The sequence below is a fragment of the Mixophyes fleayi genome, chromosome 6, assembly GCF_038048845.1.
Source record: "Mixophyes fleayi isolate aMixFle1 chromosome 6, aMixFle1.hap1, whole genome shotgun sequence".
Taxonomy (NCBI): domain Eukaryota; kingdom Metazoa; phylum Chordata; class Amphibia; order Anura; family Limnodynastidae; genus Mixophyes; species Mixophyes fleayi.
In genome coordinates, this window is record NC_134407.1 from 44,194,472 (window position 1) to 44,219,110 (window position 24,639).

General features: G+C 34.9%; 1 protein-coding gene across 1 annotated transcript in view; it reads left to right on the forward strand.

Moving 5' to 3' along the window:
* The window catches only part of PCDH15 (protocadherin related 15), a 945,519-nt gene that overhangs the window by 768,884 nt on the left and 151,996 nt on the right, over window positions 1-24,639 (forward strand). The window contains exons 25-26 of the mRNA XM_075216373.1: window positions 12,665-12,774; window positions 15,703-15,843. Coding sequence (XP_075072474.1) covers window positions 12,665-12,774; window positions 15,703-15,843 — 251 coding nt within the window. The remainder of the gene's footprint in view (window positions 1-12,664; window positions 12,775-15,702; window positions 15,844-24,639) is intronic.

The window sequence follows — 24,639 nt, forward strand, 5'->3', positions numbered from 1 at the left end:
CCCTGTAAAATGCCGAAATTCATGTCATTGAATAGTGGGGGCGGGGTTTAATTGGGCCATTAAGCCCGACCCCCACCATTCAATACCTTGAATTTCTGTATTTTATGATAGGGGCGGGGCTATAGTGACGTAATGACATTGACGCACTCCCTCCTATCCTCTGTCACATGATCTGTACTCTGATCTCACAGAGTACAGAATTAAAAAGTAGGCAAGTATGATTTTACCTAGCCACATTCCTATCTAAATTTTGAATGGCAAACCTTCAACCTTTTTTTGGGGGAGGTGGAGTGTCAAGGTTTGCCCTCATTGATTGGCTAAAAATTTCCCTGCTAGTAAAACCATATGCAGCTAATAATACATTTATGGTACAAGTTTTTTTAATTGAGTGTATTATGGATAATTATTGTAACTGGTATTTCAGACTAGAAGCTCTTAATGCCCCTTTTTGCCATGTATCAACCTTTCAACACATACATTACACCAAAATGTATAATTGGATAATTTGCAAAAGAACTTGGAAAATGTGCCTATACAAAAGGACATACTCTCAGCATGGAGTCTATGCTTAGATTTCAAATATGTGTTTGTTGAATTGTCAGTAAATTCAAGAAATGTGACCATGACTCAAACTGTAGCTGAAACTTTGCTCTAGAGAATTAATAAGAGTTATTTTAACCTTAATACATGCAATATTGTGTCCAGGTATACAGTATATTTAAATTAAAAATATCTAGTTTTTACTGGGTCATTGTTTTTCTGGAATCTTGCTTGAAGTTGACAGCAGGATACTTGATAAAGTCTAACTATCCAGGTTTCTCAAGCACTTTCTAAAATTCAATTTACATATGTCCTTTACTGTCAAACAGTAGAATTAATACTCCTTCGTGTGATACTGTTGCTACAGGCATAAAAATAGAGCTAGCAAATTTAGGTCACAAGTCCCAAAAAGAACCAGTTCAGCACTCCTCTAATAAGGTAATGGTGCCAAAAATTAGAATGTACTTTGATAAACTTTGTTTTAAAATATCAAAGTCAACTGACATAAAAGAACTTAAATAACAGATTTTTGCTTTTGAGGGAAGAGACCTATGAAGAAGTATTATATTGTTGTAGAATAATTATTACTATTAATGTTATTATTATAACATAGTTTTTTATTATGCATGATGAAATTGTTATATATTGTATGTTTTTGGATTATTTAAGTGACAAAAAAAAAAAAAAAACAAGAATCACAAAATCCCTCAATTTATTCATCTACTTTTCCATTATATTTTGCCAAGGAATGTACCATTTTTGTTTAGTGTGTACAACAGTCAGTGGTCAAAGTGGAAATTAAGTGGCGGTATGAAAATATATGTAATTGGAATTTGATAGTTTTGCAATTAAAGCAGTAGAAGAAGTGGTGGTATGACATAACACCATACACCAGCCCACTTCAACCTCTGACCAAAGTTATATTTATGACTATAATTCAAATTAGTTCGGGCATCAGGTGAAACACACATTGTTGGTATAATCCAGATCACAATACCGATTACACTGCAGGTCTATGTAAGAGACTGAACAGTGACAATTCTTGTTTAAATGGAAACTTTCATACCGTTACATTCCTAAACAAGACTAACCTAGTAACTACCTTAAATTATATTAAACACAAATAAAAAAACAAATCTAAAACTTGTGCAACATTTTACCCCACACACTGAATGTGATGGTTTAAGTGTTACATAATTAGTAAGGATGATAAAACACACAGTCCCACTTACACATCTGTTCCAGAACTGATTCACTTGTTTTAGTTAAAGCCCACCCATGGCATGCTATTTATGTTTTGTTTAATAGCAAGTATACCAGTGGTTCTTAGTTTTCCACAAACCACCCCAGGGTGTGCAGTATTGAATCCGCCTCCCTAGGAATTCACTACAGTGCTGAATGGAAACAGCACATTATGTACACCTATATGTTGCACGGAGCATAGGGTATATTTCACATTTTTGAATTGTAAAGGGGTGAAGTAATATGAAATGTCTTGTGGGAAACAGGAAAAGAGGTCTGGGAAGAGGGTTTGAGTAGTGGACATACCAATGAATATATGACACTTTTTTTTTTTTTTTACAAATGATTGTCAGATGTGAATTTGAATTGTATTTTCTATTGGTCATCAAATGGCACTGCCTTGTATACTGCTTATCATATTGGGACCTGCATTGTATGCATACCACTATATAGGGTCATGCATTGTTTATTGTATTGTATACTGATCATACAGGTTTGAGTATTTGTTTAGAACTCTTGAGGAATTAAATTGTTCTTGAATTTCATTGGCTGTGTAAAGCCACACACGCACACATGCACGTACGTACATCTACACATAAGCCACACCTATATTTGGGCACAGCACACTCCACACGTCTCTCTGGCTTCAGATGTTGATGCGTGTTCAATTTGAATTTCAGGTATGGTATGTATGTAGTTTTTTTCTTTGTATTTCACAAGGGTTCAAAACTTCAAAATACATAAGTGGAGAGCAGCATGGGAGAAGTCTAATAGGCGCGAGTGACAGGTGGTTGCCAGAGATGAGACAAGGCGCAGGTTGGTTGTAGATCTAAGAGATTTGAGCTGTATGCAGGGGTAGTGTTTTTGTGGGCTCTGCAGGTAAGGGTGAGTAATTTGAATTGAATTCTGTAGGACACAGAGAGCTAGAGTAGGAATTTGCAAAGTGGTGCAGCAAATGTGGAGTGGTGAGAGAGGAAGATCAGTCTTGTAGCAGCATTTAGGATGGATTGAATTGTGGATATATCGTTGTCAGGAATGCCAGATAGCAGGAGGTTGCAATAGTAAAGACGGGAGATGATGAGAGAATGGATAAGATTTTTGGTAACATGTTGAATAAGAAAGGTTGTATTCTGGCAATGTTTTTAAAGTGGAATTGACAGGACTGGAAAAGAGTCTGGATGTGAGGACAAAAGCAGAGGGTGGAGTCACGTGTGACACCAAGGCAAGCAGGCTTGGGAGACTGAGGAAATTGTGATGTTATTGAAAGTGAGGGAGATTTGAGGGCTGGAGGCTGGCAGGAAGGAGGATACTAAACTCTGTTTGGGACATGTTGAGCTTTAGGTAGCATTGGGACATCCATGTGGAGATAGCATAAAGAAAGTTGGTTACACGAGATAGTACAAAAGTAGAGAGGTCAAGGGAAGAGATATAGATATTTGTGTGTCATCAGTGTAGAGGTGGTTTTGGAGGCCGAATTAGGGCAGCACAGTGGCTTAGTGGTTAGTACTTCTGCCTCACAGCGCTGGGGTCATGAGTTCAATTCCCAACCATGGCCTTATCTGTGTGGAGTTTGCATGTTCTCCCTGTGTCTGCGTGGATTTCCTCCGGGTGCTCCGGTTTCCTCTCACACTCCAAAAACATACTAGTAGGTTAATTTGCTGCTATCAAAATTGATCCTAGTCTATCTCTCTGTCTGTCTGTCTGTGTGTGTATGTTAGGGAATTTAGACTGTAAGCTCCAATGGGGCAGGGACTGATGTGAATGAGTTCTCTGTACAGCGCTGCAGAATCAGTGGCACTATATAAATAAATGGTGATGATGATGATTAGTGTCCCAAGAGAAGTGGTGTACAATTAAAAAATGTAAAGGGTGGGTAGAGTGGGTAGAATGAGTGCAATTTGGCTTGAGGAAATATCTTGTCGAATGGTGCCGATTTTGAATATGAAATAGGTGGCAAAATCATGGGCTGTGAGGGAGGAAGGAGGATGAGGTGAAAGTGGGCAGAGAAGTGAGTTGAAGGTGGCAAAGAGGCAACTTGGTTCAGAAGACTGGGTAAATATTAAAGATTTGAAGAATGCTTGTTTGGCAATTGAAAGGGCAGTGCTGTAAGATGAAAGGATGAATTTATAGTGTAGGAAATCGGGATAGGAATGAGATTTCCACCAGTAGCACTCTGACAAATAAGCACTATGTCCAAGCCACACCATTCTTCCTTTTCACACAAAACGACTCCTAGAAAAGCTACAGTCACTTTTGACAAAGTCCAACTCATGTTCCCATAAGTCACTCCCATTTAGGAGTCTGTTAAGCAAGACAGTTGGGAAGTATGTTTTAGCTGTGCTTCAATGAAATGACACCACCTATTATATTTTTTACCCCAGCAACTTGTGTCTAATTGATTTTGAAGTAGATGTTGCTAGAAGGAATCTAACCTTAACAGAGCTATACTAACCTGTAGCCAATTAGAGCATAAGAAATTGACAGAAGTAGTTAAAGCATGAATTGCTTTTGCAAGCCTATAGTCAATCAGAAAAGATATATAAAAAGTATAAGAAGCAAAGAAGTGACAAGTGATCGGATTAGGGAAAATTATGGCGGCTGATTGTTTGTAAACTCAAATGCCGATAATTAAATTCATTAGTAAAAAAATATATTGGTGTTGTGTATAAAAGAAACAGAACTTGAATAATTTAAAATGCACCCTGAAAAAATATATTAATATACAATACATTGAACATAATTGGTGGTGGAATAAGTGAAATAAAAGAATGAATACTAATAATCAATAAAACACAATAAAGACAATTGTGTGAGTTATTATTGCCCAATCTTTCTTGTGTGATATTTGTTCACAAAATTATATATGTATATGGAAATAAAATCAATATTCAAGGAGTAGAAACATATATAGCATAACATTATTTTTATTATTAGAGATTAAGAACTAATGATAATAGGAATAATGTCAAAGTAATAATCCTGGTGTAATATAATAAAGAATGAAGTTCAGTGTAGGTGACTGGTGCACTATTGGTTTTAGCAGCAATGGAGAATCAATATGGTGATCAGAAAGTCATTAAAGGACAGGAATTCTAATATGCTGGGTATTTGTTGAGGGAGACTTTATATAGGGGAGGAATTTCCTTTGTTAAAATCATACATATGTGAATGGGGCAGTGGTATTTAAATAAAATGCACAATTGATTCTATAGGACATGTGTGAATATAGTGATGACCAATAAATGCAAACAGACTGGCTATCTAAATACATTATAGTAGCATAATATAAAATAATATTATATGTACACAGTGTAAAAAATAAATATAAAAATGAAAATAATAAGTGCATGTAAATTCATAGAATACAATGTAAAAAATGTTTTTTATGTATAAATTATAAATGTATTTGTATTTATCATGCAGAAAAATTGGAAATGGAATATAATTAACTCTAAATAAAAAAGAGAGATTAATGTTATGACCTGTGGCTATCATTGTCTTCAAGCTGTAAATCCATTTGGTTTCTAATTAATGGTGAGCATGTAGTAGTTCTCCATAAGTCATTAATGAGAGCAAGGCAAAACAATTGATGCAAATTTGATCCTGGACAAACCATGCTACAATACAAGGGGTGCAAATTAGTTTATTATTTTGCATGTAAGGAAAATTCGGTCTGCTTTTTTATGTAGCACACAAATACTTGATATCTATATGTTTACACTGAAATGTAAAGTTGATCTAGGACATGTACTATCCTAACTATAAATTTGTCCCCACATTTTAAATTTACCTCCCCCTCCAATGGAACATGGTTTTGCCCAAGTGCAAAGTTACTCCTTTAATTTTTTTTTGCTCTCCTTAATGACTTGGATGGGCTGTACTTATGTTGAGTTTTATAGATATGGGAAAGATTGTGTGTCTTGAAACCTATATTGATGTTTCTGAAATGATCATTGATTCTTTTTTCAGCCTATGAATGGTCCTGTCCAGGCCATAGGGACATTCGAATAAATAAATTACATTCTTCTTTTCGGAAGAAATAATGTTAAGTATTTGTAGGAATTCACGGGCTAAATTAGAATTGATGTATGAAAGGAATTTGTGGATATGTTTTTTAGTGTCTTGCAATTCTCACAGTTACTGAAGAACAGTATAGATAGTTGCTGTTTGTAGTGTAAATTGAGAGAAGATTGTCTCCTCCATCCACAAAATTTCCTTATAGTCTTAAGTGTGGTGCTTTTCTATTTACCACTTGTGGGAGAAATGTGCTGAGTGTTTTATCCTTCAAGAGGATGTATATGGCAGTGTTTTTATATAATGACTTTGATTGTGCTGGAAGAATTGGAAATGTGAGTTGTAAACGGTGTGAATTTGTTGTGGGGAGAATATTTGCTTTTATACTGGACTAATAAGTCTATATTTATGATTTTGTTACACTCTTCATTAATTTTAGATGTGGTGTATTTTTCTATTGAAATAGATGTTTTAATATTTGTACAGTGTATTCTCAGTGTAGTGAAATGACTCAGTTGAATATTGTTTAATGAGTTTAGATGACAGTTCTTGGTAGCAAGGATGAAACTATAACTATCCACACGCTTGTGAAAGGTATCTGTCTTTATTTTATTTTGGGCATGTTATTTCTGAATCTAAAATATTTCCTTATTATTGCTAACTTTAATCTGTACATTTATTATGTTTCTGTCTATATGTGATAGGAATTTTGTGAGTTAGTCTTGGGCGCTTTACAGATGAAAATATCGTCATCGTTGTAGAGCCAGCCTAGGACCAGGTTTTCATAAAAGTTGGAGAAGCTGGTCCATAAGAATGTTTCTCCCAACAATGCATAATGTTGGCTCTCCCACCAATGCATAATGTTGGCATAACTTGGCACAAATGTGGATCCCATGGCAATAAATTGTATCTGTAAAATGTGTTGGTCTTCAATTCAAACATATGTTTAAGTAAGAAATCTTTACTTTGTATAATAAAGTCGATCAGGTCAGGTAGAACAGATAAACAATTGATTAAGGCGTTTAGTATATAAATATACAATCACAGATGCATAAAATGTAACACCAAGCATTAGAAAATAATCATAAAGTGAAAACATACATGTCTAATGTATTTGATCTCCCAAATCAAATCCTCACACCAGCAGCTGTTCTTCTATGAGTAGATAGTCAATCCCCTTACTAACCTTATAATGGCCAACCAAACAAAACTACAAGGAAGTGCGCTAAAAGTATGCGTGATATAAAATAGAATTAATGCAGAATTAATGTTAAGGATTTACTTATAATATCTGATATATCACTTACATGAAGACATGTCCTATAACTTAAACATCTTCATAAACAACCTAACCAAGATCATAACAATATATATAAAAAAAATGGTAGAAACAAGTAAAATCAACCATACAATTGCCTTTAATATTACATAAAAATATAATAACCTTTAATATCTTGTAAAACCAACATCATAAAGATTCTCATTCAAAATAAAACATGTAAGACCTATATATGAAAAGTATGATCTGGGATTATATGCAATAAACTCCAAGACAACTTTATTATGCGTGGACCAGTCTTAGCTGAAATATAATCAAATCAAATGGAACTCTTCTTAGTACAACTCCACATATGTCATTAGGAAATGTACAACTCCAGAATATCCAGAGCTAACTTTTGATTCTCCCACACAGAATTCTTTAAATCCACACTGGCCAAGTCAAAACCTCAATAGATACTATTCTACAACTGATGCATTTTCTGTATTGAAAATGTGTTCAAAATATGTTCTTATGTTTAGTATTGGGTATTAGAAATAAGGGTGCCACCCACCCAGTAAAAATCTAAATCCAATTTACTCACACTTCAGTAGGCTTACAACTTTCAGTCGAATGTAGCACTTACGGCTTCATGTGATCGTTTTCTATTATAAAATACCAAGGTATAGCCGCCGGACCTGAAAGTATTGCTCTTTTAATGCCGGCATTGTGATTGGCGACATTGTGAATCGTCAATCACACTATCAACATTGTCCACCTGTCAGCACAATGGAAGTGTCGGTATTAGCCTGCAGACATTTCCACTGTCAGAATTATGGAAATACTTTCTAATGTGTTTTATCTGAATGCATACGCCATAATGAAAAAGTTTCCTTATATATAGGTAAAAAAACTTCTAGTGGTTGTTAATTCGGTAAATTATCTGCATTAATTAGTGTCCGGCTGCGGCTATCGGTGATCAACGTGTGTTATGGTCACTCTATGTATTAATTCCTCTACATAGCAGTTTTCCTGCTTATTATAACAAAAAATAACGAGTCATTAAGGAGAGCAAAGCATAAAAAAGGAGTTTGTGCCAGGGCAAAACCATGTTGCATTGGAGGGGAGGTAAGTTTAAAATTTACCTATAAAAACTGTTAATTTAACAGATTTATAGTTGGGATAGGGCATGTCCTAGATCAACTTTAAATTTCAATGTAAAAATAAAACTATCAAGTATTGTGTGCTAGATATAAAGACAGCCAGTATTTAACTTATGTGCAAAATAATAAACTAATTTGCACCCCTTGCATTGTAACATGGTTAGTCCTGAAGAACATTTACTCCTTTTTTTGATTTACTTTCCTTAATGACTCAGGCCCAACGTGTTTAACCATTGTCTAGGGATTGATTAAAGTAATTTGTGTTGAATGGCAATCATTCCACCAAACAGAAGTTAATATTTACTTGCTAAAATGAATCAATGCCTTGTGGAGTGCCAATATATTTCATGTATATTCTTATTGGCAGTTTTTATTGTTTAATTATAGTCATATTACTTCATCCTCATGTAAATATAGTGGGTTAAAATAACTGATAAACCAAATTTTATATTAAATTCATTAAAACTACATTTAATTAATAAAAACTTTCATTCCATGGTACATGGACAACTAATATTTTTTTATTTTATTGAGGAAACTGATGTCTTAATTCCAATGACTTCATTTTCATGTCTTGAAAGATAAGCAGTCTATTGATTTTACTGAGACTTTTTTATATTACTACAAGTCCAATATTCTATAAATGGACAATCCAACTGGAACACATAAAGCAAATGGATTTGAGCACTCAAAAATAATGTATTGAAAATATTTGCTTTGTAGGATCAGCTAACATTAGTTTTAAGCTTTCAAAATTGAAAAGACACCAGCAATGAAATGTAGTTTCATTGGTATTGGTACTGTTTCATTGGTATATATTAACAGCACCGTAAGATTAGAAAGGTGCACAGCAAAGGCAATTTAATTATACAATAGCTATTGTTTGCTTTGTATTATTAGTGTTTAATCTTTCTTCTTCATTATTTTATTTACTCATCAGTGTAAATTGCAGTTGTGAAATCTTAGTGTATTCTTGGAGAATTAGCCCTCAAGTCAGATTTTCCTACACTCATAAGCAGGATGCTTTTAATAATGCCAAACCATCATGTGAAAATAGATCATTTTGCATGGAATTTTAAATAATATGGTAAAATTGTATTTAGACCCACGGTCTGGATATGTGCACAAAAAAATTCAAGTGAAACAAGTCCAACTATTGTTATGTAAGCAAGCAATAGATACGTCTTCACCCATTGTCCCAATAAACAGGATAAAGACATTACTAATAAAATGCAAAATTATAGAATCTGTTAGGATATGCATAATAAAATTTAATAAAAAATACAAACAAGCAAATGTGTTTTTAAAGACTTGATAAATGTTACAAATATAAACATGGATACTAGTAGAGTAAAGATCCATGGTGCTAGATGAAATGTGTGGTAGGTGGTAAACAGGGCCATCTTAACAACATTATGGGCCCCGGGCAAAGCAGTGCACCGGGGCCCCTAGATATATATATATATATATATATATATATATATATATATATATAGATATATAGATATATAGATATATAGATATATAGATATATAGATAGATATAGATATATATATAGATATAGATGTATAGAGATACAGATATAGAGATAGATCGATGTACTTGCTTAGTGACCCTTGAAGGTTTTTTTGCAGGTTTTTTCTTTTGCAGGATTATTTATTCTAATTAAGAGCCCTGCCTAAGGGGCCCCCTTGACCGTGGGGCTCCCAAGCATCTGCCCATAGTGCCCAATGGAAAAGATGGCCCTGGTGGTAAAGATGAAATTTAATATTGTTACACAATGAGTTCAAGTTCTGGCCAGAACGATATACATAAAAGGAAAGAAGCAAACACATATGTGAGTGTGTTTGATAGATACACACTTCTGAAGATGTAATTATGAGCGGTTTAGGACAGAAGTAGCTATGGAAGTCTTAATCATCAAACATTGTTTGGAGTTCATAGACTGTCCGCTTTTTGCTGTTTGAAAGACTGCATTTAAGCCATGTGTAGCCTATTTGAGTGGATTGTTCTCTAGACTCAATACGGGTTTGTACAAATTTATTGTTGCCTGTTGAGTTTCAAGTTTAACTTTATGGTACATTGTTCATATTTCATTAGGACTTCCATAGCTGCCTCTGTCTTGAACTCATTGTGTAACAATATTAAATTTCATCTTTACCACCTACCACACATTTTATCTAGCGCCAAGGATCTTTACTCTTCTACGATTCATTTATAGGGACAGGGGATACCTAATTTTATTTTGGCAGCTACATGTACATATAGGGAGCGCTGTACCCTATCCCACATTTGTTATCATAAACATGGATACATTTCAGACGATATACTACTGCTCTGACTAGTATTACAGGGTATACTGAACTAGTTAATTTATTTAGATAATCAATATATTAAGGTGTGTTTTGCTTTCATTTTTCTGTGGATTCTACTAATGAACACAAACAGAGCTACTAATGTCATTCAGGTTGTTGTGGCCTCCTCAGTATGTGAAGAATGATGGTGAGGCTGGCTCAGTGTATACAATACATGTATTATAGTTCTCAGTGGCTTTTAGTTATTTCTTACCAGCTACCATATCCCGAGTTTACACACAAGGTGGTAGATAACAGATATTAGTCATGGAAAGAAAGTACATTCAAATATACAGTTACTGAATGGATTACTACATATTAACCAGTATACTGCTCAGTCAAAAGATGAAAGACTATTTTATTTAGTAAGTGATAGTCTCTTTAGTCCATTATTTTAATAAATGACTCAAAGTAGGGATGATTATGTCCAGGTAATGTGGTTAATAATGTACTATTAAGGCACACTCTTTTGGTTATACCTTTAGGACAATAGTGCTGATTTTTATGAGTCATATAGCTGGCAGAGCCAAGACACCACCCTCTTCTAAGCGGAAATAGATGGGGTCCTGGAGCTAGTTCTTTTGTTCAGATGTATTGCATACCTCAATCAAACTTGTCATTGCTTAACTTACTGCTTTGCTATCCTGGCCAGTAGAGCATAACCTCACTGGGTACATACTGTAGAAAAACTGTTTATACCCTTTTTCGAGGGGTGCAGATAATAGGGTTATTTTGTTTTGTTTTATTCTTTATATAAATTGTTAATATTAGTAAACATTTATAACAACATGTCCTACAAAATAGTTGACATCTAACCATATTTACAATTTTGGGTACATTATTAGATATAGTAAGAAATAAGATGATACATACATGTATAGTTTATAAAGTAAAAATATGTACCTATGATAAACACAGGGAGAGTTTGTAGAGTGTAGGGAATAGGGTGGGGATACTACAGGAGATATATCGGTGGACTCTCTCTTATGACTTCGGAAAAGGTGTTGAATGTGCATTCAAAGGTCATACAGCTATACAAGTTATTCTTTGTAGTAACCTTATTACTTTGTAAGGCCAAGAAATTGATTTAATATTTACAGTATTTTAACCACTGTTTGCAATGTTATTCATCGCCGTTCAATGAATTGTGTGTATTCCAATATATGTCAAGCAAGAGTGAGCGATAGAACATTTGACATCTAAATTGCTCAAATTGTTTAATTTTATTAACTACACTAACTAATTTGATAAAGACATTAGTTAGAACATTCGGGTGTCAAACAGGCAAAATAGAGAATGTGCCTCATTATATATATACTTAACTTCAATATTTTTTTCACTGCTTTTGATAATTAACTTTTGGACAATTAATCAAATAGGGCTCAGGGCTTTTAAATAAAATATTTAATTATCTTAAAGGTCTTTCCAGATACCTGTGAAATAATTTATGTGATTGGTTCTCATTTGCTAACTTGAGAAACCACCTTGATCAAAAGAGTTCTCTATGTGTTTAGAACATTTCACCTGTGCGCAAAATGGATTGACATGTGGAAATGAGCCTAAAATCTACGTTATTTTGCTGTTCACTTTACTTTTAGCTTTAATAGTGGGAGGTAAAGTGAAAAGACAAAATGCATCATATAAGAATTTACGATATATGACATAACAATCTATACTGTACTTTAACTTTTTCGATTCATGTACAATTTATGTGTAGCACAAATCTCTTACTCTAGGCTTGGAAAAATATTTATTGGTGTATTTTATTGGAAGTGAAAAATTAAATGTGAAAAATGTTTTTTGGAGAAAAATAATTGTTAAACAAAAAGCACAAAACAAAACAGATGACCGTTTGATGTAAATGTTTTTAGTCTGAGAAAGGAAACCTTGTGCGGTTATTTTTATGGTAAATATACCAGTTATTTTAACTTTAAAGATGACTTTGAATAGATATTTTTTTTTCTTCATTATTCCAAGCATCCCACTGTTTAATGTATACAAACGTGTGGCAGATCAATACTGCTAGAGCATAATAACAGATAAATGTAGCATACACCATGCATCAATAAATGGTAATGTGATCTCTTTTCCAGGCCACCTCCAGTGAGCGAAGCTGCCCCAATTGGGACCACAGTTACTGTCGTAATGGCTGCAGCACAGAATCAGACTATTGTGTATTCTATCATCTCAGGGAATGATCAAGGTACAATCTCTTTTATAAGATAAAGCAAAATGATGACTTTCCAAATACTGACAGGAATAGTTACTTTTGAAAATGTACAATATTTTTATATAACTAGGGAAACCCCTCTGTAACTTCCTTAAATTAAACTGAAATGTGATGACTAAATTACTTTATTAACAGATTGTCATGAATTCTGCTAAATATGGTGGAGCAAACACATCGGACAACAAAACATTTTCATTGTGACAGTAGTCTGAAAAATGGCCATTAATCTTCTCTACTAAAAAGTGTAGGACATCACAGTTCACACATTGCACATCCATAGGACCCAAAACAGTGGCATATCAATTGTTTTTGTTATACATTGATTGTGACGATAATATTCTTGTCTGTAATACATTTGAACTGCATGCTTTGGGTGACCTGTAACAGTTCCACCAGGTCGACATCCTCGAGGGCGGCTTCTTGGCATGTTTGTTGTAAACAAAGTGAGGATAAGTGAATAATGAAATAACACAGCAGTTTGTGATTGAGGTCCCTGCAAGATGCGCTGATATATTTGACTGCAAATAACTGTCATAGTTTCCAGACGATCCAGCAGGTCACATGTTTCAGGTCACCCAAGAAGAGTTCACTAACTATAAGTTTCCAGAGCAACCAGCAAGTGCACAGGTGTATTGTCACATTTTCCAGAGGACAATGGTAATGCATTGTTGTAAATAACAGGCGGACGTTTTCCAAAATAACTCTGAAACAATGCAACTGATTACAAAGCCAATATTGTTTAACAAATCTACAGACCAAGACATTAAGTTTGGTATATGAAATAGAAATAAGTCAATCATAGAAGTCATACGTATGCTATTAATATATAGAATTATTTTGATTTGCAACATTTTTAAGAACCATCTTGGTTGTCAAAGGTAATTTTCTAAACACAGAGCACCCACTTCAGCTTACAAATTTCTATAGTACATTTAATAGAACACTCAAGAATTAAATTATGTCTTTCATGGTGTGTTATTTGTGTTAGGTATATGCTACTTGCCTGCTGCAAGAGTGGCCATTGTTTAGCGGAAACAATCCCAGAGGATGAGGCAGAGGAGGGAGCGAGGAAATTATAGAGAATGAGAGATAAAAAAGAAATTTACAACTGGAAAAAGTCATTCACATGTAAAATAAAGAAAACCAGTTTGCACATACATGCCAGAAATGATTAATGTTACCATCTTCTTTCTGGAAGTGTTGTGACATTTAATTGAATAGAAATCCCACTGAACCAAGGTTCATTCAACACTGAAAGGTTTATTATTTGTATTGTTTTGCATATAAAAAAAGCTCAAAATGACTCTTACTCTGCGTATCTGTGTCATCGGGAAATTAACCTTGTAATCTTCAATGTCATTTTCACATCAAGTACAACGGGATCTCAAACCAACACTCAGATATGCTGTGCTTTACTAATTGCCTATTAGAAAACACATGAGCACAGAACTGGGCAACTAAGTCTTTTGTGCCAAGCTGTAAAAGAAGCACATTTATTAACATAGCAAGCTAGTTACAAAACTGTCTGGGCATTATGAGTCCCAAAACAAAATGCAATATGTAGAATTCCAAAATGCACTGTAATGCACCATAGAAATCTTTTGTTCAGTGTATATATTTTCAGATGTTTTAAGTCTGATAAACATAAAGGTATGAAGTGATCCTGAAAGGAGGATACTCTGTAGGTAATGTTTATTAATGGTTCATACTTGCTAACCTTTTCATTCTCGCAACTTCTCAAGTCCCAGAGGGGAGATCGGGTGACAAAAGTAGTGGGAGGGGGGGGACACGGCCCAGCAAATGTCAAGAATATATGATTGTAACAGATTGTATCATTGAGGCCCCCATCTCACCTAATTCACTAGGAAGTGGGTGGAAAACGGCAGAAAGACTTGCTCTCCCGGCAGTCCGGTAGCCCTCATGAGACACCCTGACATACAGGGAGGAAAGGCAAATATATAATTGCTAAACATAAAACTGTGTTTGTAGAGTATATCTCTTCCTTTTATGTCCTAATTTCCCCCATGCATACATTTTTTAGCCGAGAACTGTCATTGAGCAAATACATTTAGCTCTTAACTGTCAAACTTGAGAGTCAGAACAAATTAACAATTGCCAAACTCACATTTTCCATTTTTTCAGGGACTGCAAAAAATTGCTCTAAAATGCCAGTTAAGTCTAAAAACACCCAAAACTTAGAGTAAAACAAGGGAAAAACACACAAAAATTTTTGAAATCGACCATATTAGATTATTTTGTTACACAGTTTATAAAATATATTCAGTTCTATTAATTGTATATGCAGTATTTTTTAACGTCTGTGCTACTAAAACATAAATACACTTTCAGTATTACTGCACAGCACAAAATAAGCATACCATTATTTTTGTAATTTTTGTGTAAAATCAGAGAAATGGCCAATTAAAATGCATTAAGAAATGAAGGGACTGTGGGAAATTTGTGTAAAATCTTTTCTTGTCATGTAAAATGGGGATTTGACTGTATTATATGTTAAAAGCCCCTCTCACCCCAACTTGCAAAATAACAGGTGTCTAACATTTGACAACCCAGCTATTCAAGAGATTGGATGGCTATTGTCGCTATCCAGTTAGTGCTCTCAACACATTTGATGTTTAAGAAGCAATGGAACAAATAATCTTTTATATTACAAAAGTTTTTTCATACTTTACAACCCCAGGATACAAAATATGGATTTTTATGAACTTATTTATACAGTGTCAGTTTGTATTTCTATGTTGTATTATACATACTGTACAGGAGAATTGTGGCTCAAATAATTAATATTGGTTCATTCGGAAAGCAGTAGAAAAACATAATAACCTACCTAATGTTTGTTTATCTTTAGATAATCTTCTTAAAGTCCTCTTCTTTCTGATGCAGGTATATTTGCCATTGATAACATCACAGGGGTTATCTCTGTCATCAAGCCTCTGGACTATGAAAATACTACAAGCTATGCACTTAGAATTCAGGCTGATTCTATGCAAGTGGCTAGATTTAATCTGCGAGCAGCTTCTAAAAGTAAGTTTCAGTTAATTTACTGTGAAAGTGAAGTCTCTCTTCATAAATTTAAGAACATGTTTTAAGGAATTTCTGTCTTACTAAGGACAGTATGCCCTGACTGTTATGTGATTATATGCTGCTATTTTTGAAAATAGGACAAATGTATTTCCACACTACAGGAAAGAGCTAAGAATGTTCTACTGTTGCAGATATAAACCTTCAGTTAAATTAATGTAGCTTATGAAACTGTTTTCTACATCGTATTCATCCATCTTTCTTCCTCTGTTTGCCAGTGTCCTCAAATAGAATAGTGTATTCAGTCAGTTGCACAGATGACCTTTATATCAGCAGGGCTTTTGACTCCTCTTTCGTTCTGGACAAGTGACTTTCCTAGTCTAAATAACATGACAATCCCAGGGGTGTGCAAACAGACTTCCCAGCATTCTAAAATGGCATATGGTAGTGTTTCCTGGGGGCTTGCTAGCACTTATGATCCCCCAACATCAGCATTACTACATGCTCACCACATAACATTACTACATGTCCCACGCCAGCCCTTACACTACACAAACATTACTTCGCCCCCATATAATATTACTTCATCTGCCTCACATAACATTAATAAACCTTCCCTCCGTCCCAAAACTTACCTAGCTACTGTGGTATCTGTACCAGTGTGCAGAGAGTAGGAGGGGGGTGGAGATTGAATGAAGAGGTGAAGGAAGGGGCAGGGTGAGGAAGAATGGGGTTAGGGTGGGGAAGAAAAGGATGGGGAGGGGTGGGAAAGAAACAGAGGGCATGGATCTTTGACCCGCAGAGCAGTTCAAAGGTAGCTAGCTGGTCCAGGGGTATGTGCCAGCCACCTAGAAGCAGAACACTTCTTGGGCCAGCCTCCTTTAGGCCAAAGCTTACCCCGATAATCCCCATAATGTGGATCACATACTAGGCAACCTAGGCCCACTTGCTGCTGTCCAAATTGAATTAAGTCATCAAGACCCCGCCCATTCCAAAAGAAAAAGAAGCAGGACAGTGGCATACTCTGCCAGAAGTCTAGAGGACTTCCCAAAATGCAACATTCTGGGAGAGTAGGAAAGTATGATATTGAGATATCATAGTGTGTGTTGCAATAGTGCTGCACTGTTAGTGGCGCTATACAAATACATGATGATGAAAAAGACTTGGAATATAAAATGCCTAGTAATTTTCTTTGTGCTATTATTTTGGTGCTTAAAGGGAAACTAAACTTGAAAAAAATAATATGCTGCATCACAAGCTGCATATTAATTTCTAGGCTCTTCTTGCATATCAGAACAGAATTTGAACTCCTTGCTGTGCACACCTATTTCCTATGTGTGACAGAGAGAGGTCACTAAGGGAGATGTAGGGAGGTCCTGTGACATGCTGACCTGCAAACACAGTTTTTCTATGTAAACAACTGTACTTTTAAAATAGGCATTTAAGGTGTGTACTCTTGGGAACATCCAATGTGAGTAAATTCTGCTGTCTTTACATATCACAGTGATCTTTCCTGTGTTCTCTTTACTCTCAGTGCATACGGACTCTGTTTTTTTCATGTGGATTATTGACTCCTATTTTTAGTTCTTTTCAAGCCCAGTTCATGTTTCTGATGTACAAACTTTTAACCTTGAGAAGAGGACCAAGATTAGACTGAAATGGAAAATACTTTGTGTAGCCTACATTATTTCTAAGGACTCAAACACACAGTTATCAATATCAGGCTTTGAATGTACATCCTAAAAGCCTGGTAAATGCACTTTATTGCTGATCGTCCAAAAAATGTAACATACGGAAATGTATGCACACACTATGTGAAAAACGTTCACCTTGCTTTGCATCTATTCTGATTGGTACAATATTTCGAGTAGCACTCATTAGGTACATAGTACACTTTGCTGCAGGGAGACTTTCAGAACACAAAAAAAAAATCTATAATAGACATTGAGTAAAAAAGGGACAAATATAACAGAAATACGAAATAACAAAGCTTTTTTACACTTCCACAATGGCTAAATGCTTTTTTTTTATTTTTTACTCTTAATCAATTAAGGTATTTAATATATTTTAATATTTAAGTATTTAAAATTTCGGTGTTTAATATATTTTAATATTCAAATATGTTAAACTATTAAAAGCCTAATGAGTATTTTAAATATGAATGCATGTAAATTATTAATGGGTAAATGCATTAAAATAATTTTATAATGATATTAAATATTTAATATGAATTTTGAATAATGGAAGCAGTGGATTAATCTGCATTATTATTGATAAATGTCTAATTTGTCATTTGGTATTGATGGTAGAGGAACCAGCAGGGACTTTGGGGCTGACAGGAAAAGTAGTAAAGGTCATTGATGTGTTTTTGTTTGGGGGGTAAGCTAGTGCACTAGGAAATGGTGATTAATGATATTGTCATTGTTGAGTTGCTGTAGCAAAGTAAACCAGAATACAAAAAGCTAAATACAGAGTTTTAACCTGCATCTTAAAGTTCCCAAAAGTGTAATTTTTATGCTAGAGCCTAATGTCCTGGATCCCAGTAATTCTAGAGGTACTTGCCTCTAATGTTTGGCTAATGTATCATACTCTTGCCGTGACTGCGGCATTGGGTTTACTGTATAAACATTACTAGAGGAGATGTTCTTATTTTACAGTTGTTTTTTAATCATTTAATTTTAAAAATCATTTTATAATGTCTGAAAAAGTTTAAAGTTTTGTACAATAGTAGACAACCCTTTTACCTTCCGTAGCCCTCCTTACCCCATTGGTACTTTCTCACCCAATGTTTCCTGTCTATAGCTGCAATTTCCATAAGTGCCAGCCAACTCTGTGCCAGGCTAAATTGTGTAGTCAATGTGGCACCTAAATTAGCAAAACACCAACATCTTATCAGTTACAAAGGAAAACAACGCTATGGGTTAGAAACTATTAAAATGCCACTATACTAGGAAGTGGGGAAAAATAATCGTTATATATAAAATAATAATAATAATATATAAAGATAAAAAAGGAAGACTGTGTTAGTGATTCACTATTAAAAACAACAATTTATTATAGACAATGAAAATATCAATCAATATAAAAACAAATAAATGAACAAATTTAAAATCAAAGGCAAATGTTGGAGGCTATTTAAATACTCTAATAGTGAATAGACCTTTTAAATAAACCATCCAAAGCAGTGTAAAAGTTTGAAAACAGTTATTGATAGTACATGTAATGTAATCAGGAACTGTCCCCAACTGTCCTGTGTTCATAGTCTTAGCAAACATTAATATGATAGATACAGAGTGCCGAATAATACTGGTGATATCAACGGGTGAGCTAAGTGTATCTAGTAACGCAGCGGAAGTTCAGTTGGTGTAAAAATAAAACAGATGAAGAACAATCTGTTCAAGTTAACCTTAATAATGTTCACAAATATCAAAGCCAGTAGACCATAAAAAACAATTCAATATCCAGAGATTATTGAGAGAGACACAGCTTAGCAGTGTGCACTTGCATCCGGTATCCAGCTCTATGAAAATGGGTCCACAGAAAACAAACTGAAATAGAGTCCAGCACAAAGCCAATTAATACGAACAAAATAAAAATAACCTCAACTGCGAACATCGGGCCTTGATTCACGGAAACAGATATAAATAGTAACAGCCAGACCTATATGAAGTAAAAAGACAGTGTTCCCATCAGATACTGTGCATGATGGCACAGTGGTTAGCATTGCTGCCTCACAGCTTTGGGGGTCATGAGTTTGAGCTTGAGTTTGAGTTACTTGGCTTCTGGCAAAATTACCAATTTCCGTCTATTTGGTAGTAAATGAATAGCTTAGGCTCCAATGGGGCAGAAACTAATTTGAATTTGTCGGTACAGAACTGAGTATTATGATTGGCACTAATCTAAATATTTTTTGTTATTCCATCGGGATGAAATGTCACTAATCCTATTAATAATATGCTTGCAGATAATGTTGTTGACTTGTGCACATCTGTGACAACCCAAAGGTTTAATTAGGGATCCAAATTTTCTCAATACTGTAGACCTTGTTACATTCACTATGTATTTTCAATTTAGAAAACTTGAGGCCATCAAATTCTTCAAATTAGATCATTTTCTAAAATTTTCAACTCAGTTGAATGGGATCTGCGACATTAGCACCGGATCTGATTTATTTTTTAAAAAATGTTCTTGATATATATATATATTAAGAGGACTTATTGATCTTGATAATGAAAGTTGTATTCAATTCTTGATGTGGATGAGTTGTCTTTTTCATGGTCAGATTGCAGGGAGATTCTCTCCCATTAGTTGAGCTTCTCTATCAGCCCTGTTTTAGAAGTTTCACCTGACATATATCTCCTGTCTGTGGCATAGAACACTAGGAACAGCTGTGATTCTTCAGTGCTAAAAGCCCTGAATCTATTTTTTTCAATGACTACAGCTACAAACATGTAACAAGGAAGAGGCCGGGATTAAAATACTTATGGGGCATTGCTATTATAATTATAATTAATATTATTGTTATAATGAATGGACAAAAGTGCTTTAAATGATGTTTGTAAGAGTTATCACAAGAACTCCTTTATTTTAATTCATTTTCTTTCAAAGCAGGTTTGAGAATAAATCACATTCACTTTTAATTTATGTAAATCAAATAAGTAATGTGGGAACTGGTAAATTTCACTGATTAAGCCTATGATGATGTATATTATGAGAATTCTGCTTACCCCATTTCAATTAACTAAAGTTAATGGGCAAAAAAATGTTATAGTATGCCAGTATCTATTTTAATTTGCTTGCTTCGCCTAACACGTATAAGGAACATTTTGCTATGCACAGGGTGTTTTTACTTTTTATGGCTGATGCAACTTATCTGCAATAAGTTACATCTTAGTATGAATGTTTACTGTGAATATTAGTAAAAACTGTATGTTTAAAAGTATTCTTCATGCATATATAGCATTTATAATTTCCATTTACACCACTAGGGTTTTTAGCAAATTCTAAATTATTATACAGTACCAGTATATTAAGTAGCATTAAATATTAAAGGATTGCACAAGCTGACACAGATTGACCAATATAAAAAGATGAGAGCCTACAATGTAGTAAAATAAAAAGAGGATGAGTCAGTGAAGATGGGCAAAGCACACAACTGGTCCTCAATAGTGGATGGTCTGGTGTTAGACTTATATAGAGTTTGCATGGGAGAACAGGTGAACCAAACTAAATGACATTACCAGGATTCTAAATGTGCTTCTTTGAAAAATGTTGGTGTTCATGGAACGCCAACAGAGTGAAAGATGCAGAAAGAGTGTTGTGGAGTGTGGCATTGAATTCCTGGGGGTATATTTACTAAACTGCGGGTTTGAAAAAGTGGAGAAGTTGCCTATAGCAACCAGATACTAGCTGTCATTTTGTGAAATGCACTAAATAATGATAAGCAGAATTTGATTGATTGCCATAGGCACCCCTGCACCGTTAGTCGCTTCTTAAAAGTATTCATTGGAAAATGAAGTGAAAGAAAAGGAAGGTGATATGGCACTGGAAGAGCAGAGTTCTGAATGATACATTGCTGTAAGGTGTGCAAAAATCCTTTGAAAACAACAAAATCAAACATTTTATAAAAACGATCGACTACATGACAGATAACAGAACATAATTTGTATATGGGTAAATTAGTGTTATCATCCAAAGATATGAGTTAACGGTTTGGAAGGGAAGAGGTAACAAAGGTTCAGCAAGAGAATGATGGGAGGCCTTATTTTGTGCACACACCGGAAAAGCAAAATTTATTCCTTCTAGAGACCTGACCATTATCCCCGATTCACATTATCCTTTCTAATATCCAAGGACATTGTAAAAAATGGATGTTTGGCAAGCTAATAATTGTGGGCTCAAGAGAGTAATTTACTCAAAGTTTATCTGGAGCAAGTAATCTGTATTAAACGAATGGCTGTAAAAGCAAAGATCCTAGAAGGGACAATTATTTTTGGCGAGTTCATCAACATATCTTGAGTAAGGCTGGGTACACACTACAGAAAATTTCTCCCGATACCTTATCAGTAATGATTTTACCAACAACTGAAAGAAAAAAAAGGTCCCGATCAGCATGCCAATTCATGTGTACACACTATACTTATTTTACAAGATTTACCCTCAGATCTGTGTTCTTCATCTGCCATAACCTTCTGCTGAATTGGATGGACATTGTTCCATCGTTGAATGAGATTTTTAGTCCAGTTTATGCAGCAAATGAAACAATATGATATGCTTTGGAATGATAATCGTTCATCTTTTCATTGTACACAATAATGTAATATCAGGCAGAACAGTCGTTTATCGTGTGATTGGCCCAAAACCCTGCAGTATGTGCAACTGCACCTACTTCTAAAAGTATAAAGTATGGGCGATAAGCATCCTGATGACGTGTACTGGAGCTGAAGGAAATGCTTTTATCCAAGTTAAGAAAGCAGAGATTGCTCAATGGTTGTCTGAGGATTAGCCCCTTAGCCAATCTCTAAGTCAGCCATATGAGTACAGTGTATTTTATTTTAGAATGTGTTATCTGTGAAACTGCACAATCAATTAACTAGAGGCCTGATAATGTCATAGGCATGTACCTGAACTTTGTTGTGTATACTTGGATGTGGCAATAAAGTGTGTGCTGTGCATGCGATCATGAGTGCAAGAAAGCCGGGTGAGCAGCATCAGAGTATCTAAGGGATGTTGATAAATAAGTGACAATGCCTGAATTGATCAGCTTAGTGTATTGTGTACCTTAAAATATGAATATAACCACCATTAAGTACTGATTATCTTTGCATATCAGTTGGGATCCTGAATTGTTAGTAACCTATTTGGAAAAAAGACAGGTACATTAAACTTAGAAAGCCTCAACTAGTCCCAGCATTAAATCATTAGCACCCACATGTATAAATTAGGACTTCCACACTACATCTAGCCTCAACTATTAAATAAAATTACTAGTATTCACATTTAGTAAATAGACCTATTTAATTCCAAACAGCCCTGAAGTTAAACAAATAGTATTCACATTTAATTATAGAACTATTTCACCCAACCAGTCCCAACAATAAATTAATAGCATATACACATTTAATAAATAGATGTGTTTCCCCACAACCAGCCCCAACATTAAATTATTAATATTCCTATTTAATACATATACCTATTTCCCACAACCAAAACTAACATCAAATAATTCATATTCACTTTTAATAGCCCCTCCTTCTTCCCAAACTCAGCTCCACATTCAATTAATAGCCCCCAAACCAATCCAGCATTAAATTAAAGGACTCATCACCCCACCTTAAATTAATAGTCCCTACTATTTAATTACACCACATCACCCCATAAATAAATGAATAGCACTCACCAATAAATAATTAGCCCCCATCCACACTCTTCTCACCCTCATTACATTAAGACCCCCCTCCCCTCTCACTCTTACCTTCTTCCAGCCACACTGTGTTGGCAGGGGAGGGCTGAAAAATTTTAGCCCGAGGGTCAAGACTTCACTCAGCAGCCTATTTTAATGGAAAAAAATTCAGATGGCCCATTGACCCAGCCCAAGGTCGTCCACTATGGGACTGGCCCAGGGGCAGATGCCCACCTGCCACCCAGCCCAGCCTGCCCCTGTGTGTTGGTGAGGCAGACTCTTCTGTCTGCTTTGCTTGGAGCCTGCACACACGGGAGAGTGCACCTGTCATGTGGTGCGCATCCCATGTAACGTGTCAGTGATAGGGGAAAGGAGGGAGAAACAGCTCATATGATCAGCAGCTGCATGAAGGTGGTTGGTCCTAGAGGAGGAGCCAGCCACCAAGAACAATACAGTGCCTAATCCGGTTGATATAATATAGTACCCCTGTGGACTCCCCTTAATCAGAATCTGGCCACGGCGCTGTTATCAATGCATTGCAGTTGTGTCCCCACTTTAAAGCAGCAGTGCATTATGGTGTGTCTGGGCACATCCTGTGCATATGCCTATGGTACATACAATATACTTTACTGCATGTATTATTGTTTCAGTTGTATAATACAAAACAGGAACTTAAACACTCTTCAATAAAGTAAGTAACATAAAAGTTTCTTATTGCATCAGGGATTCAACATTAATAGCAGAAACAGACCACTGTTCCAAGTAGATGAAATGACTTCATATTTTCTACATGAAAAATTCTTTGAACTGATCTGTAGAGACAGATTAGGGTGATGTTTAGTGAAAGGTAATTAAACACAACAGTGACCATTTATTTAGAAACAGATTAGCACAGCAGTCTCTATTAAGCATTTTCCTATTTCTTTTTTTTCTCCTTCGTACCTGAAGGAAGTTTTAAATACTTAAGGCGATTAGTTTTTGTTCTCAGTTCATGTAATCATATTAATAAAAAGAAGAAAAAATAAAGAAGTTCTTAGCAACCAAAGTCTAAGCTTCAAAGCATTAAATCCACTTTGGTTTAAACTTGGGAAATAAAAACACAATGCTCTTATGATAAATAAAAAGTTCCTAGTCATACTACTAATTAAGCACAATTGACTAAAAAGCTAAATGGTCCCTATATATTCTGACCTAATTATTTAGTTAATAACAAACCTCATATAATTTATGCAGCGCCAAAAAATACAATTTGCAACTGCTGAAACCACTGCTATTTATAATTCAATGTTTAAATAAAAAGCTTGTATTATACATTTTGAACATTAAATATTTGGCTAGATTTGGAAACTGGAAACAAATAGTGTTTAATTTTCAATTCCCTTTGAACCTGTTTTAAT